The sequence below is a fragment of the Camellia sinensis genome, chromosome 5 (genome assembly GCF_055761805.1).
Source record: "Camellia sinensis isolate YWXY chromosome 5, ASM5576180v1, whole genome shotgun sequence".
Lineage (NCBI taxonomy): Eukaryota > Viridiplantae > Streptophyta > Magnoliopsida > Ericales > Theaceae > Camellia > Camellia sinensis.
In genome coordinates, this window is record NC_138965.1 from 119,944,958 (window position 1) to 119,959,623 (window position 14,666).

Here is a 14,666-nt window from a genome sequence, read left to right on the forward strand (position 1 = left end):
TGGTAAGGCCCCTGTAGATGGCCCATAGTTCAGCTTCCAAGCTTGAGCAGTGTCCTAGCTTGCCATAATATCCCCATATCCAGGTTCCAACTTCATCCCGCAACAATCCTCCATAACCAGCTCATCTTAGGTCACCTTTAGAGCATCCATTTGTGTTAAATTTCAATTTACCTGCAGATGGGAGACATCAATTAATTAGTCTACGTTGAGATGGGTTGGGGTGGATAGGGGATTTGAAAGTCTGATCAATCTCTTGAACATAATTCCCTATGTTCTTGAGACTGGTTTGAATGGGATTAGCCAAGTTTTCAGAAACCATTTTGTTGCGATCCTTCCAAATCTTGCCAAAGGATTACAACAAAAATGAGGTACCATTTGTTGCCAAAAAATAAGTTTTTATTTTTCATATTGAAGTAACCCATTCACATCCTTGCACCCACCAATTATGATTCATAATTTCAGTCTAGACTTCTTTGGATTTGGGGCAATCCTTGAGGAGATGGCTCATATTCTCACTAAATAGCCCACATCTACGACATAGATCAGAAGTTGCCGTGTTCCTCACAAGCCACAAATGGTTAGTAAGCAACCTTTCTCTCAGAATAAGCTAGAGGAAACATCTCAGTTTTTGGAGAATTTTGATCTTCCAGATCCATTTCCAATCTCTGTCACCTCTTTTCTGATTGATAATGATTTTATAGGCAGATGCTGTTGAGAAGTTGCCATTAGAGGACCCAATCCAGGAAGGAGCATCAGTGTAGGTCACATATCTAGGCCTATAAATCTTGAGGATATCTTGGAGGTCTTGTTGGTTGATTAGGTTAGCAAAGATATTAGTGTCCCAGTTCCCCTCATCATCAAGTACAGAGCTAATCTTTTCTGAGTCATTAACTTGTGGGGTGTTATAAGTTTGGGCTAGAGGCTACTTCCCACACCACCAATCATTCCGAAATGAAATAGATTCATCATTACCAACTCTTCACTTAACACATTTCCTAATAGTGTTTCTGTTTTTACAGATACTTTTCCAGATGATTGAGGATTTCTTTTTTTGGTCAGCTAAAAAAGGAATTGTTTTTTTAAATATTTGGATTGAAGCACTTTGCAATAGATTTGTTACTATCATTCAGGATGTTCGACCCAAGCTTAGTGAGAAGGGCTGAGTTTTGGTCCCTGACCTTTCTCATGCCAAGACCTCCATCTTCTTTACTCTTGCACACATTATCCCAGTTGACTAGATGAACTTTTTTTGCTATTTTCAATGTCTCCCCATAGGAAGTTCCTATTGATTTTGTCAATCTCATCACAAACTTTCCTAAGGAGCTCTATGGTTTGCATGTCGTAGCTGGAAATGGTAGAAGTGACTGACTGGATGAGTGTAAGGAGAGATTTATGGTTTTCCATCCTGTAGCTTGCTTTTCGTGCTCTTTTCGGATACGACTAGCCCTACAGTTCGAACTCTCATGGTTTTGAATCTGATTTCACAAAGTGTAATGTGAAACAGTGAAAACTCAAAAGAGTCCAAATCTAGCAATTCTTTTTGGAAAATCGATGTTTGAATCAAATACCAAAAGTGGACTGCTTTGCCAGATTACAAAGTTGCCATCTAAATATTTTTAGGAAATTTAGGAAACCCAAGACTCGTGCCAAAGGCTACTTATTTGTCATCACCAAAGTATCTCGGCTCAGGAACTTAGGTACGAGAGGGGAATGTCATGAATTGAGCATCCCACTCGCCCGATCAAAGGTCGACCTTTACTAATCATGATGTGATTCTTATTTACATTATATGCTCTTGTTTCGATTATTAGCTATTTTTACTATGTGTTGCACACAAGTATAGACTAATTTACAAAACTTGGAACACTTTTGATTTCATGTTTTATTTTGAAAAATTGTTTTAATACACGTCACTTAAATAGGTGAGTTTGTATGCACATTAATCAATTTGTCCCAATTTTTGCAATTAGCCTTCATCCACAGGCATTCAAGCAGATATATCAATTAAGCACTTAGTGTCATGAAAAACATGCTTGATATAGCAACATTCACACGCTTGCGATATGCTAAAGCACAAAAATGCTTACCTTGTACTCCAAGGCCAGCCAAAAGGAACAAAAGAGTTAGAAAAAAAATGCATGCTCTAATTATGCAAATAACTAATGCAACACATGCAATGATGCAATTGAATAGGCTTGGCTACTAATTATGACATGTGAATCAATTTAATAACATGCGGTTTAAACACATATTCAACGAAGTAATAAACGATAATACTTGTTAGAATGATGAACCGAGCCTTGATGCATGCAAGACAAGTGGATGCAAATCATGGAATATGCTAAATGAAGCATGATGCTCTATTTTATCTGTCATGACCCGAACCCGCCCCTATGGGTTTAGGACATAACCGGCCAGTAATCAAGGGATTACTTACGGCCTCAAACCACACCAGACATAACTCATCAGAGTAAAGGGGCCTAACGGAAGCAAAATTTAAAACTTTGTCCATAGAGTTGTGCTTACATGGCATATCATAACAAACCATGCATATACATGTTAATAACTCACATCAAAATATGTACTAATACAAATAAATCTGTACATACAGGATCATTTAGTTTGGGTCAGCCAATCAAAACTATATACAAACATAAACCAAGGTCCTCGCCGACATGACAAAACAAAACAAGATAGCAAAAGGGCGAAGACAAGTCTCGTGCGTGAGACATAAGGGCTGACTCTTCAAAACCTTGGTTGTTCCACACGGACTTCACTGAGGCTGGGTTGGGACCTCTCTTGGCTCACCTACAAACACATAAATGAGCGTGAGCGAAAACCTAGTGAACAATATCAATAAAGAAGTTACACAAATGGTATTTAGGACAACATGTTTCAAACGGCCTTGGGCCCAATTCGCATTTCTATCCAACATATGTACAAATATCGGTCAAGTGATTGCGGTTCCAAACACATCATACGGCCTCGGGCCCAATTCATTCATGTCATACGGACTCTGGCCCACTTATCTTTCATTCCTGTCAAACTGGCATTTGGCCCATTCATTTTATCATTCAAATCATACTGGCCTCTGGCCCATTCATTCATTCATGTCAAACTGGCCTTTGGCCCATTCATTCTATCATTCAGATCATACTGGCCTCTGGCCCATTCATTCGTTCATGTCAAACTGGCCTTTGGCCTATTCGTTCTATCATGTCAAACTGGCCTTCGGCCCATTCAAACTAGCATTTAGATCATACTAGCCTCTGGCCCACTTATTTGGCATAGCAAACATTGTCCATCAATCGAGTCAACGAACTTATAAAACTTACATAGGAGTAAGCAATTGGACAATAACATATTTCAGATATCTTTGTTAAGATATTACTCACAATGATCGGTTGGTTGGTTTGCCCTGGAGCTTGACCCTACACATCACATAACACATACGGGTCACAAATGATTCAATCCGTTCTTTAATTCACATATTCTCTTTAGGCTTTATTCTTATCCCTTTAATTCATTTACAATGCTTAATGCATGCCTAAGAGTACTTAGAAGTGAAAGAGAACGGAAAACGAAACACAGAATGCACTTTCAAAATTTTCAGAAATAGGGTCCCCGCTCGAGCGTGGACTTCCCCGCTCGAGTGGACCCATGAGGTCTGTAAAAGTACTGGTTACATCTTTTTCACGCTCGAGCGCGAACTCGGACGCTCGAGCTGAAGGTCTGTCTACATAGCTCCCCGTTCGAGCGGACACCATGTCTGCAAAAATACTGGGAACACGAATTTCCTGCTCGAGCGGCACTTCCCCCGCTCGAGCGGACATCATAAATTTTGGGTTTTCCAGAATGGTTCTTGAGCTCAAATTCATCATTCCAACCAACATTTCTTGCATATTATGGCTCAAACTTCATATATACATGTACTCACATGGTACAAACACCAAATTACAACGCAATGAAGCTCAATTCCTTGAATTACCTACATGCATGTTCCAAATTATACCAAACTTGTTTCCATCATAACAATTCCATGTATTTCAAACTTATATTCTCATGGATGGTACATGCATGTGGAACATAACTTCTATTCTCAACTTAGATGATGAAGAGATGGTAAAAAACATGAGCTTCAACTAAAAACTTACATGGATCATACATTTTGTGCTCAAACATACAAATTCAAAGCAATTACACACATGCATGCATACATTGACCTTCAATTCAGCATGATCAACTCAATTTCATTTCAATTCTTACTCTTGATTACCTAACTAGCTTGAATACACAATTTACAAACTTATACTTTTGAATTTATGCTCACATGCTTACCTAGAGGTTCAATTCTTCCAATCTATAGCAAATTCTTGAGTAATCTTCAAGATTTCCAAGCTTCTTGAGCAAACCCTCAATTCCCTACACTCTCTTCCTCTAATTCGGCTCTCTCTCACACTCAAGAGCCCAAAATCAGCCAAAAATGAATCAAAAAGAGAGAGATTGAGTGTATATGGACCTTTATATAGCCCTACTAAGTCAATTTATCAATATTAAATAATTGAGCACTTAATTAATCGTTCTGAATCTAATTATTTTGATTCGAATCAATTTTCAATTAAATTTCACCGTAGGCTCTAAAAATTACGCTAATCACAATGGCGTAATCGATTCGGGTTTTGTGGCCGATAAGGCCTTCAATTTAATTTTCAAAGCAGATAATCAAACAGATATTCCTACGGTGAATAGATAGAAATTCAAAACCACATATTTTCACATAAATGGTACACAAAATCATATCAAACACATAATCATATTTATAATAAGGACCAATTAGCATAATACGGAACAGGGTTATCACAGTATCCACCATAAGCGGATAAATAAAATGGAGAAAGATGTGGAGTTGGAAGATATACACATTATTACATTTTTTCCCTCGCGCATGAGGGTGCGAATCAATGTTCGAAAGTCCGAATTAAGCTAACTATTACAAAACTGAATGAATAAATAAGTAATTAACTAGCTAAGCTATAATTAACTAATTAACTAATCTATTACAACAAAATAAACTAACCATCTAATGAATCGTTGCTACAACAATATTAATTACGACAATCAATAATTAAATATAATACTAATTCAAACAACCATGAGGCACAACGATTGCATGTGCGATGGCCAGAAGTTCCTTTGTCTACCCAAGTTACGTTGTTCCACCCCAGTCATTGCCCTCTGCTTCTGTAAAACACACTGCCTTATGAAGACCGACCGGGCCCAAATAAGGCCGTCCGTGCCTTAATTTTATGCAAAATCTTATTTTTGTGCTCTGAGGTGAAAACAGTGCAGACAGAGTCTTCTGAGCTCTGTTTGTCCCTCTCATACTTCTCTGTCATGGGAAAGCCTCAAGAAAAGGTTGGAATCGTTTCCAAAACCATCAATGAGCAATTTGCTTGCTTGATGATTTCGGCCACAATTTGGACAAAATTCAATGAATGCAATGAATAACAACCATCCATCCCCTTTATCATGGAGTAAGCTCAAAGGGGGGAGTAAATACGCTTCAAGGGTCGTCAAAACACCATGAATTGACGCGTGACGACTCTTGACACGATAGACTCGGCATAACGTCCGGCTGAGCCCAAGCAATATAATCCATGTTCATTAAGTTGGTTGGTTCATTTTAATCCAAATTCATGTGTCTTTGCCATTCTTTAACCCATTTGTCCAAGATGATGGTTACGTCCACTAAGGATTACATCCACTAAGTGAGAAATATGTCAAACGAGAAGTGATTCTCAACATGAAAAAAGAGACTATGCCATTGATAATGAACCTCCATAGAGAGTAAGTCATTAAACATAGATCTTTAGTTCATGTTTTGAATAACCATCAACCGGTTGAAACAATTCTCAAATGAAAGAAATGGTTGATAGATTGCTTGTTAAAATGAGGCATCTTAACATGGAAATTAATTAAAGAAAAGCTAGAACAACATGTAACAAGCTATGTATAAGGACTTGTGATACAATAAATGAACTAATCAAAGCTTGAACCAATTAAACAACCTAGGACAGCCCTAAACAGCCGCTAATAGGTGAAAAAATAGTGGCTCAAAGTGCATGAAAAGAGCCCAAAAAGCTAAATAACAAACAAAGAAAATAAAACTAGTAAGCAAGAACAAGAAGATGTGGCTAACCCCTCCACTTTTGAAACCTCAAAGCATGATTTTGAGCCTCTTTTAAACTCTGAAAATCAATTTGGAAAGCAAAGAAAAAGGGTGTAAAACAAGGGTTTAAGCTATAGGTGAAGGTGTAAGAAAGAGTGTTAACTCTTTCTACCCTTTGGTAACTATCCAAACCCAAGCTTAGACACTTGAAAGAGGATTAAAACAACACAAAAATACAAGAACCTGATAGTAAATGATAGAAATGAAAGCAAGAGAGAAAATAGTAAGCTTATATCTCTTGAAGAAGGTAAACTCTTTGTTTGTGAATCAAACTAAGTCCAAACACACTCTCAAGCTTGAATTGTGATGCTTAAGGCTTAACCAAGGTTTCAGGGTTAAGGTGTGAAGGTGTATATGGTGTATCGATATAGGTTAAAGGTGGTAAGCTTGCTTAAAGGTTGCTTACACAAGAAGAAAGAGCTCTCAAGAAGGTGTATAGGCTTTTTAGAAATTCTTCAACCCTCAAAACAGAGATACAACTTCGTTTTTATATAATTTGAGTAAAAGAGGTAAAATATTTTCAAAAATGGATAGTTGGCGGGCTCCCGCCTAGAACAGTGTTTCTCGTTACCAAGGCATGGCCAGCCATAAATAGCCACGGCCAGGCCTCAATGTGATCCCCTATCTCCCTGCTTCAGACTTAGCACAGGGTGACACAATGTGTAAAAATGGATTTCTAGGGCATAAACAGTGGGAATATGGCATATTTGGGATTGTTTTGGAGCTTAAACATAGCCCCTTCGTTGAGACCTAGAACCATGCACAACACCACTTTCATCATCGAGTGTACGGGGCAAAGCGCTCGAGCCTTGCGAGCGGTCAAAAATGGGGTGTCCACAATTGCCCCTCTTTGATAGAGCTCGAAGTCATAAAGTGACGTGAGTGAATGTCAAAGCCCAAAGACGACCCATTTAACAAGGCCGCAAGGCTTGGGCAAGAAATCAAGACATGAATACAAAGATTGAACTTGAGGGCAAAGCGCGAAAACAAAATGTAGCAAATAACTTATGATCATACAATGAAACAATGCAATGAAACATTAACAACGCTACAATCTATACAAGAATGCAACGTTTAAATGAAAACGTAAATCAGGGAAAAACAAATCCCGCCGTGTCTCACATGGAAAGAAGTGAATAAATGGACACGTCTCACGCGGAAAGGACAAAGAAAGCACAAACCAAACTACATCTTACGTAGAAAGGATGTAATAAAAGTAGACCTAACTACGCCTCGCACAGGAAGGGTGAAAAGATACAAGGGCGGTATGGACACTAGGCGTACCTAATGCTTTCAATCGAGGAAAACAATCCTAACGTGTCGCACGCGAAAGGAGGAGAGATTGGTGTGAACGAACCTGTCTTTTTAACCGAGGAAAGCACTCCTAATGCGTCGCATTCAAAAGGAGGAGAGATGGTGTGAATGAACAGGCGCACCTGTCATTTTTAATCGAGAAAAGCAATCTTGACGCGTTGCACGCAAAAGGAGGAAAGATGGTGTGAACAAACAGGTGCACCTAATATTTTTAACCGAGGAGAACAATCCTGACACGTCTTACGTGAAATGAGAAAAGGTAGTGTGAACATCAAGCACACCCGATGTTTTTAACCTAGTGAAACAATCCTAACGCGTCTCACGCGATAGGAGGAAAGGTGGTGTGAACACCGAGCTCACCCGATATTTTTAACCGATTTGGACAATCCTAATGCGTCTCATGAGATAGGAGGAAAGGTGGTGTGAACAAACAGGCGCACCTGCTGTTTTTAACCAAGGAAAATAATGCTAATGCGTTTCACGCGATAGGAGGAAAGGTGGTGTGAACACCAAGCACACCCGATGTTTTTAACCAATTTGGACAATCCTAACGCGTCTCACGCGATAGGAGGAGAGGTGGATTGATGAAAGAACAAACAAATTCTCAGAATTTGGTAAACGAAACTATCTCTCCCCCCCTCCAGGAAGGCCTCGAAAAATGCAGTCCATGGAGATAATTCAAAATAAGACACAACGCAAAAATGTGAATTAGAAGTAAACATGGATTCTACACAAAGACACGTAAAATCAAAACAATCAACGCGATGTAGTAAAGTGAAAGCCAATTTGCCCATGTGTTGAAAATGGGCTTTTGAATACGACACACCACGTTCCAATTTGGTTGTAAAACTGATGATGATTTAATTGTGGCACGAATGATTTTATGTGGAACTCCTCTGAATGAACCACACATACAATACTCATTTGTTTACAGAATAACAGAACAGATTACGATTCAGGCAAAACAATTTATAAACTAACGAAACAGTTTAAACAAATTAAAAGTTTTAGACAAAACAAATCAAATTATGAGTTTAAACTATGAGTTAAACAAATAAGTTTAAACAAAATGAATTAAGAGCCAAATAAATCAAATTATGCATTCACACAATAGAACAAAACAGAATAAACCAAAATTCCTCTCCTTTCCTTTCCTTCTCTTTTTTATATTTTTTTGCTCACTTTTTTTTTTTTGATCTCTTTGATTTTTCTTTGATCTCTTTGATTTTTTTTTGTTCCTTGTTTTTTTTCCCTTATTGTTGTTGTTGTTGTTGGTTTTTTTTTTTTTTTTTCATTGTTTTTTCTTTTTCTTTTTCTTTCTCTCTTTTTCACTTCTCTTCTTCACTGTTTTTCTGTTTGCTTGTTATTTTTTCAGCTTAAAACTCCATAATACAAGAAATAAAGAAAATTAAAAAAAAAACAAAACTGACTGAGTTCACACTGAGAGTCGGCTGGACCTCAATGAAGCACGGCCGGGCTTCGCTAGCGGCAAGGGCAGTTCGGGAAAGCCACGACCTGTGGCTGTTTAAAACACATTTCAACCCCCATTTTGCACACATCCTAGGTCGAAACTCCTCTCCCTCTCTCTCTAGGCTTCTTCTCTCTCTAGATTTTCCCTCCCCATTGAGTTACCCGACAACCCTTGCAATTTTTTCCTTGAAACCCTTTTCCCTCCTCTATACTTTGAACCAAACAAAATTTAATTTGTTGGAGTTTTGGGGTTTCTCTTGTTTTCCCTCACATTTGCCCACACTTTCCTTATTTCCCTCTTAGGGTTTGGATTTTGGGATTTTCATCCATTTTCACTCATCCCCTTACTTTTTCTTCACTTTTTTTCACTTTCTATGGTTAGTGACAAGGTTCCCATCTCGGACCCTGCCATTGGTATTGGGGCCTTCTTAGGTGCTGACATAGAGGCCGAGGACGTTCCCGCGTTGCCTCCCCTCATCGATAGGCCATTTGATGCGATCACCTACTGACCACATACACATGATCTTCCCCCAGGTAGTATTTTAATATTTGAGAGCCTCATCCCAAGAATAGATGAGGACATCCTGCTGCGAGAGCCCGCGGAGCACTTGTCCGCCGATGCCTCCACGGTAAGCAGCTTTCCCTTTGTTTTGTACATATGTTGAATCTCATAAGCAGACCACTCATTAATGTTACATACACTCCCCATTTATAGGTGATAGCTAGGAGGATTGGCGGCTATGGATCAATATTTGGCCACCGGCGTTGGTATGAGAGACTTTTCGCAGAGGTCTGTACACTGGTTGATGCTGCCGGCTTTGGCCCCTTCTGTTCAGGGCTTATACAGATGAGGGCTGAGTTGCTGCTATACGGGGCCTTGGTAGAGAGATGGTGGGACACTACAGACTCGTTCCACTTCTCATTGATCAGGGAGCTGACTTTGACCCTGTACAATTTCGCGATGCTCACTGGCCTGCGAGTCGGGGTTGGCGGCCTAATCCCATGTGATCCTGATATGACGTAGTAGATAGCCGCACAACTTCAGCTCCTCGGGGCAATCCCAGACACCACCAGTCATGGGATGGTGAGGTATAGTTGGTTCTTTGATCACTTCTCCATTTTTCAGCCCGCTACTCCAGATGAGGTTGCCTAGTACACCCGCGGCTTCCTTATGTATCTCCTTGGTACTACCTTGTTTGCGAACATGTAAAATACCGTGGGATTATATCTTCTGGGGGCACTGGTGCACCTACCACATGTGACAGAGTATGACTGGGGTGGTGCTGGCTTGGCCACCTTGTACTGCTATATGAGCTCTGTATCCTGCCGTAAGACAGATTCACTGGGTGGCTATTGGAGAGTTTGGGAGGTACACCTTACACTTACTTTTTCTGTGCAGCTTTACATTTTGTTCAATTTTGTATTTCCTGCTCATCTTTGCTTTGCATTTCCTATTTATCTGCTCATTTACTTTATCCCTTTTTTTCTGCTTGCAGTTATGGGTTTATACATATTTCACCTCTCTAGCTCCAGTTCTGGTGAGGCTAATTGAGTTGTCAGTACCCCGCTCCCGGTATTATAAATCCTGATTCGAGCGACGTTGCAGTGTAGACCAAGACTTCCCTTACTTTCACTGTTTCTTTGATACCATCACCGCGGATTAGGTAACAAAATACTAGTCTTTACATTTCCATATTGCTGTTATTCTCATACTGTACTATTTCCATACTGCATTGTTCCCATACTGCACTGTTTCCACTACACTATTTTCGCACTGCATTGTTAATCTCATACTGTTGTTTCTTATACCATTATTCCCATATTGTGTTTCCAAACTACTTAGATCCTTGACATCTGACATCTGCTTCCACAGGTTGACTGGCACTCCTGGGCGGGTACCCCTCAGGCAGCGAGGGCGACCTATTTTGCTGTATGGTATGCCTTTACCATGTGAATTCTGTTTGAAGGTCCCTTTGGCCGAGCTTATTACCTAGGAGAGAGGTTCATCCGCCAGACACGAGGGGTAGCGGATCCGAACATTCCACATCCTCTTCCTTCTGGTATGAGGGTAGTGGACGATCTTCACGACGGTCCTTAGATTGACTTCCTGACGTTGAGGGAGGATGGTGACCGACATCATGAGCTTGGTGACTTCACTACTTTCTTGCAGACTTGGGTGATTCAGTCCGTGTTGTTCAAGCCTCTTACCTCGGGTACGATCCGTGTTGTTCCAGAGATTGCTGCTTCTACTGTTGCTGGATGAGTTCCTACTATAGCTTCTATTCTTAGGCTTCTGGTGATTCTTATGGAGGTCGTATACATGCAGCCAAACAAGGTGATTGAGCATATCCCCCTTAAGCACATTGAGGAGAGGGATCACAAATTGGTGATTGCTCTCGGCATTGAGCAGGTACACATTTCTTTCTATTTCTGCCCATTACACTACTTTACGTCTTCACTGTACTCTGTTGCTTTGTTCCACTGTGCTCAACTCTCCACTGTTTTGCAGGCACCCACGACATATGCTGATGACCTTCTTCGGATGATTGACTGACTACTCCTCATGGTGCGGAGGAGGCAGACTACTTTGGCCATTCACAGGATTGAGGTATGCTTTGTCCCTAGTTTACAGTCATTACAATCTTGCTCATAACTTTATTGGCCTCTTTTGATATCGTACTCTCTTTCTCTTTCTCTTTTTCTTCTTCAGCTTGAGCCAGCACCAGTTGTACTTACAGGACCTCCTCCAGCTAAGAGACGGAGACGGGACCCAGTGAGGGGCAGAGGAGGAGCTCACTGGGGAAGAGGCAAAGTGAGGCGATGCTCACTTTCTGAGGAGTCCTTTGAGGAGTACACAACTTCTGAGGAGAAAGGGAAGACGGTTGACATGCAGTCTAGCAGCCCCAGTGATGACAGCGATGCACCTCCTCCGCAGCCGAGGAGGAAGAGAGCGATGATGGGTTGCTGATGATGATGATGATTTCTTGTTTTTTTGTTTGTTTGTTTTGCTTTGTAGTTAAAGACTAGCTTCATATAGACCCTTTTGTTTTTTGAAGGATTTTTTTTTGTTTTGTTTCTTTGTAAAACAATGATCGGGATTGGACCCGCTAGTTTATAAAAGACAAAATTTTGAATGATCTCCTTGCATAATATGTGATGAATGGCATGTGATGAATGGCATAACCTTTGCTTGGTAACTTCACATAAGACTTAAACCAACGAATATCTGCTCTTGCATTCATTCTTGAATCGGATAACAACTCACAACCGGACAATATGTAAAATACAACTCGATAACAGGAAAACAAAATGAAAACAACTCAAAAATACTAAAAAACATTTGGTACAAACAAAACAAGACTTAAAACACAGCCGTGGTACGTCAGGATGAAAGCCAACCTTTTTTGAAATTACATTGATCTGGGCCATCATTTAGGCCCGGCCGGGCCTAAACATGAGGTCGGTCAGTGTTGTCCAACTGTCATGCACTGCACCTTCTCAATCTCTATAAATGGTGCTCTTATGTTGTTTTTTTGGCAGAATAACAAGTTTTTGGTATTTTGCTCTCAAGATGGAGGTGTTGATCAACAATAGGCTCCGAGACTGGATAACTACTTTGGACAGCTCAGAAAAGGTGAACTTTCGCGATTTTAGCCTAAACGCCCTTTTTCCTCTGAGTTGTACTTCTCTTTTCTTTCCCTTTCTTCATGCCGCAGTTCAATGTTGGAATCTAATCACACATGTATTTCACTTTTGTTCACAAGAGGTGTGTTCGATACTCGAGGAATTTCGAGCTTTGATGGAGTCTCGGTGCGTTGAAGAAATCATGCCGTAGCCCCGTTTTGGCCATGCCCAAGCTTTGGGATGGATGTATGGGCTAACATTACACGAGGCTCGGTCTTTGGCACATGACAGGGAGCTAGACATCCCAAGTTTAGTTCATCGATTTGCTGCTATTGGAGATAGGAGTGATCTTCTCTGGCAAGGCCACCGGTAATATGCTTTCTCTTTATGTCTACTTGCACAATTCCTCATTGCCCCTAATTTCGGTGGAGCTAGTATCCGGTTGATCGAAGTGGCCCAATGTTTGAAAAAGGGTAAGAGTTGCATGGGTTTGGCACTGGCCGAGACCTTGATAGGCCTTGATGTTTTCTGTTGGGGAGAAACTATTCGGTTGGTAGGGAGTCTGCTACTTCTCCAAGTATTATTTTCTACCATTCTAATTTATGATTCTCACATCACTCAACACTCTCTCTCTATTTTTCTCTTGAAACCCTTTCCTTACTTTTCCCTCATCGTGCACCTCTCTATTCTTTAATCTCTCTTCTTTTTCATCCTTTCTAGGTATGGTTGTTGGATAAAGTAAGTGGTAGACCCTTGCCCCGAGTACTCAACCCGAGCTTACTTCTTTCGCAAACGGCTTGTGGATTTCCCTTCAGAGGGGTTGTGGTGTGACTGGATGTGTAGCAGATCTGCAGCTGACATAGCTTGGCATTGCCCCTAGCTTGATGTAACTGAGATAAGCTACAACATGTCTCGATAATCGGGTATACAGTTGATTGGCCTCACACATTACGTGCTTTATTTTTCTTTCCGGGTCAGACACCAGTTCGGGCATGATCAGACGCATCCAGATGAGGGAGTGGAATACACAGCTTCATTTCCGGTTCATGCCTCGCACTTGCCCCGGTATCTAGCGGCCTGGAGAACGAGAGAGATTCTGGCCCTTGCCATCAGTTTCAATTACACCCTGTCTGAGGAGTGTTTGGCTTAGCTCGAAGATGAGGTGGAGGTTGAGCCGTCTTTGGCAGCGGAACCCTCCACGAAGGTGAGCAGAAGGCATAGAGCCACCTGACTTAGTTGTGCCTCTAGTTTTATTGCTTTGGTATTTTCTTTTCAAGTTTTAAGATGTAAAAGCAACTTTGATCTAAATCAAAGAGGGAGGATATACTTGTGTTAAAATCAATAAAATTAAAGTTGTGAGTACTAAATTTTTTTCTTTCAGTCCCAAAATGGTCCAAGTTGTAAAAGGGTTAAATTTTGAACAAAATCAACTTTTATTAAAACTTTTCAAAACAATTTTCGAAAACGATCACCGCCTGACATGCACAGAATCGATTCTCAAGATGTACAATCCCAAATCAAAAGATCATAATTGCCCCTGATTGCATATCACTGCTGCTCTGGATTGTAACCAGCTTTTCTTTCCAAAATGAAGATCACAACCGAACTAATAGATGACGAACAAAGATGACTTGATCAAGAAAATGGACAGTTGAGTCGGAGATAGTTACGGTCGAACTTCAGGGTGAAGTTGCCTACGTATACCAAAAATGAGAATTAGGCCTTACGTAGTTCAGCTAAGGTTCACTCAAGTATTAACTCTCTCCTTTTGCCCTCTAACTTAGTTTTTCTTTGTTTGTAATTTTTCATGCTCTATTTTTTGCCGAGGTCTCTCTTTCAGGTTTTCGGCCTAGCGAGCCTCTCAGGGGTAGTATTTCTTCAACTTGTCCATATTAATCGGTTGTGAGAACTCCAGGCCATCCAAGTCTATGAGAATAATTGCCCCTACTGACCAGATTGACTTGATGATATAAGAACCAGTCCAATTGGGTCTAAGCTTGCCTCTAGGGTCATGGATGGGAGCCCGGTT

At 40.5% G+C, this 14,666-nt stretch overlaps 1 protein-coding gene across 1 annotated transcript; it reads left to right on the forward strand.

Moving 5' to 3' along the window:
* The first annotated feature begins 8,918 nt into the window (after positions 1-8,918).
* LOC145790830 (uncharacterized) lies at positions 8,919-12,147 on the forward strand. The gene is made up of 5 exons (XM_082869671.1): positions 8,919-10,382; positions 10,510-10,677; positions 10,887-11,423; positions 11,523-11,621; positions 11,724-12,147. Exons 4-5 carry the CDS (start codon positions 11,577-11,579, stop codon positions 11,979-11,981), a joined length of 303 nt encoding a protein of 100 aa, XP_082725797.1. The 5' UTR covers positions 8,919-10,382; positions 10,510-10,677; positions 10,887-11,423; positions 11,523-11,576; the 3' UTR covers positions 11,982-12,147.
* The last annotated feature ends 2,519 nt before the right edge of the window (positions 12,148-14,666 follow it).

What these genes read in the sequence shown, in the direction of transcription:
- LOC145790830 (XM_082869671.1), top strand. Translation starts at nt 11,577, where the DNA reads ATGGTGCGGAGGAGGCAGACTACTTTGGCCATTCACAGGATTGAG. An exon ending in TGGCCATTCACAGGATTGAG is followed by an intron (nt 11,622 to 11,723) that starts GTATGCTTTGTC and finishes TTTCTTCTTCAG; the next exon opens with CTTGAGCCAGCACCAGTTGT.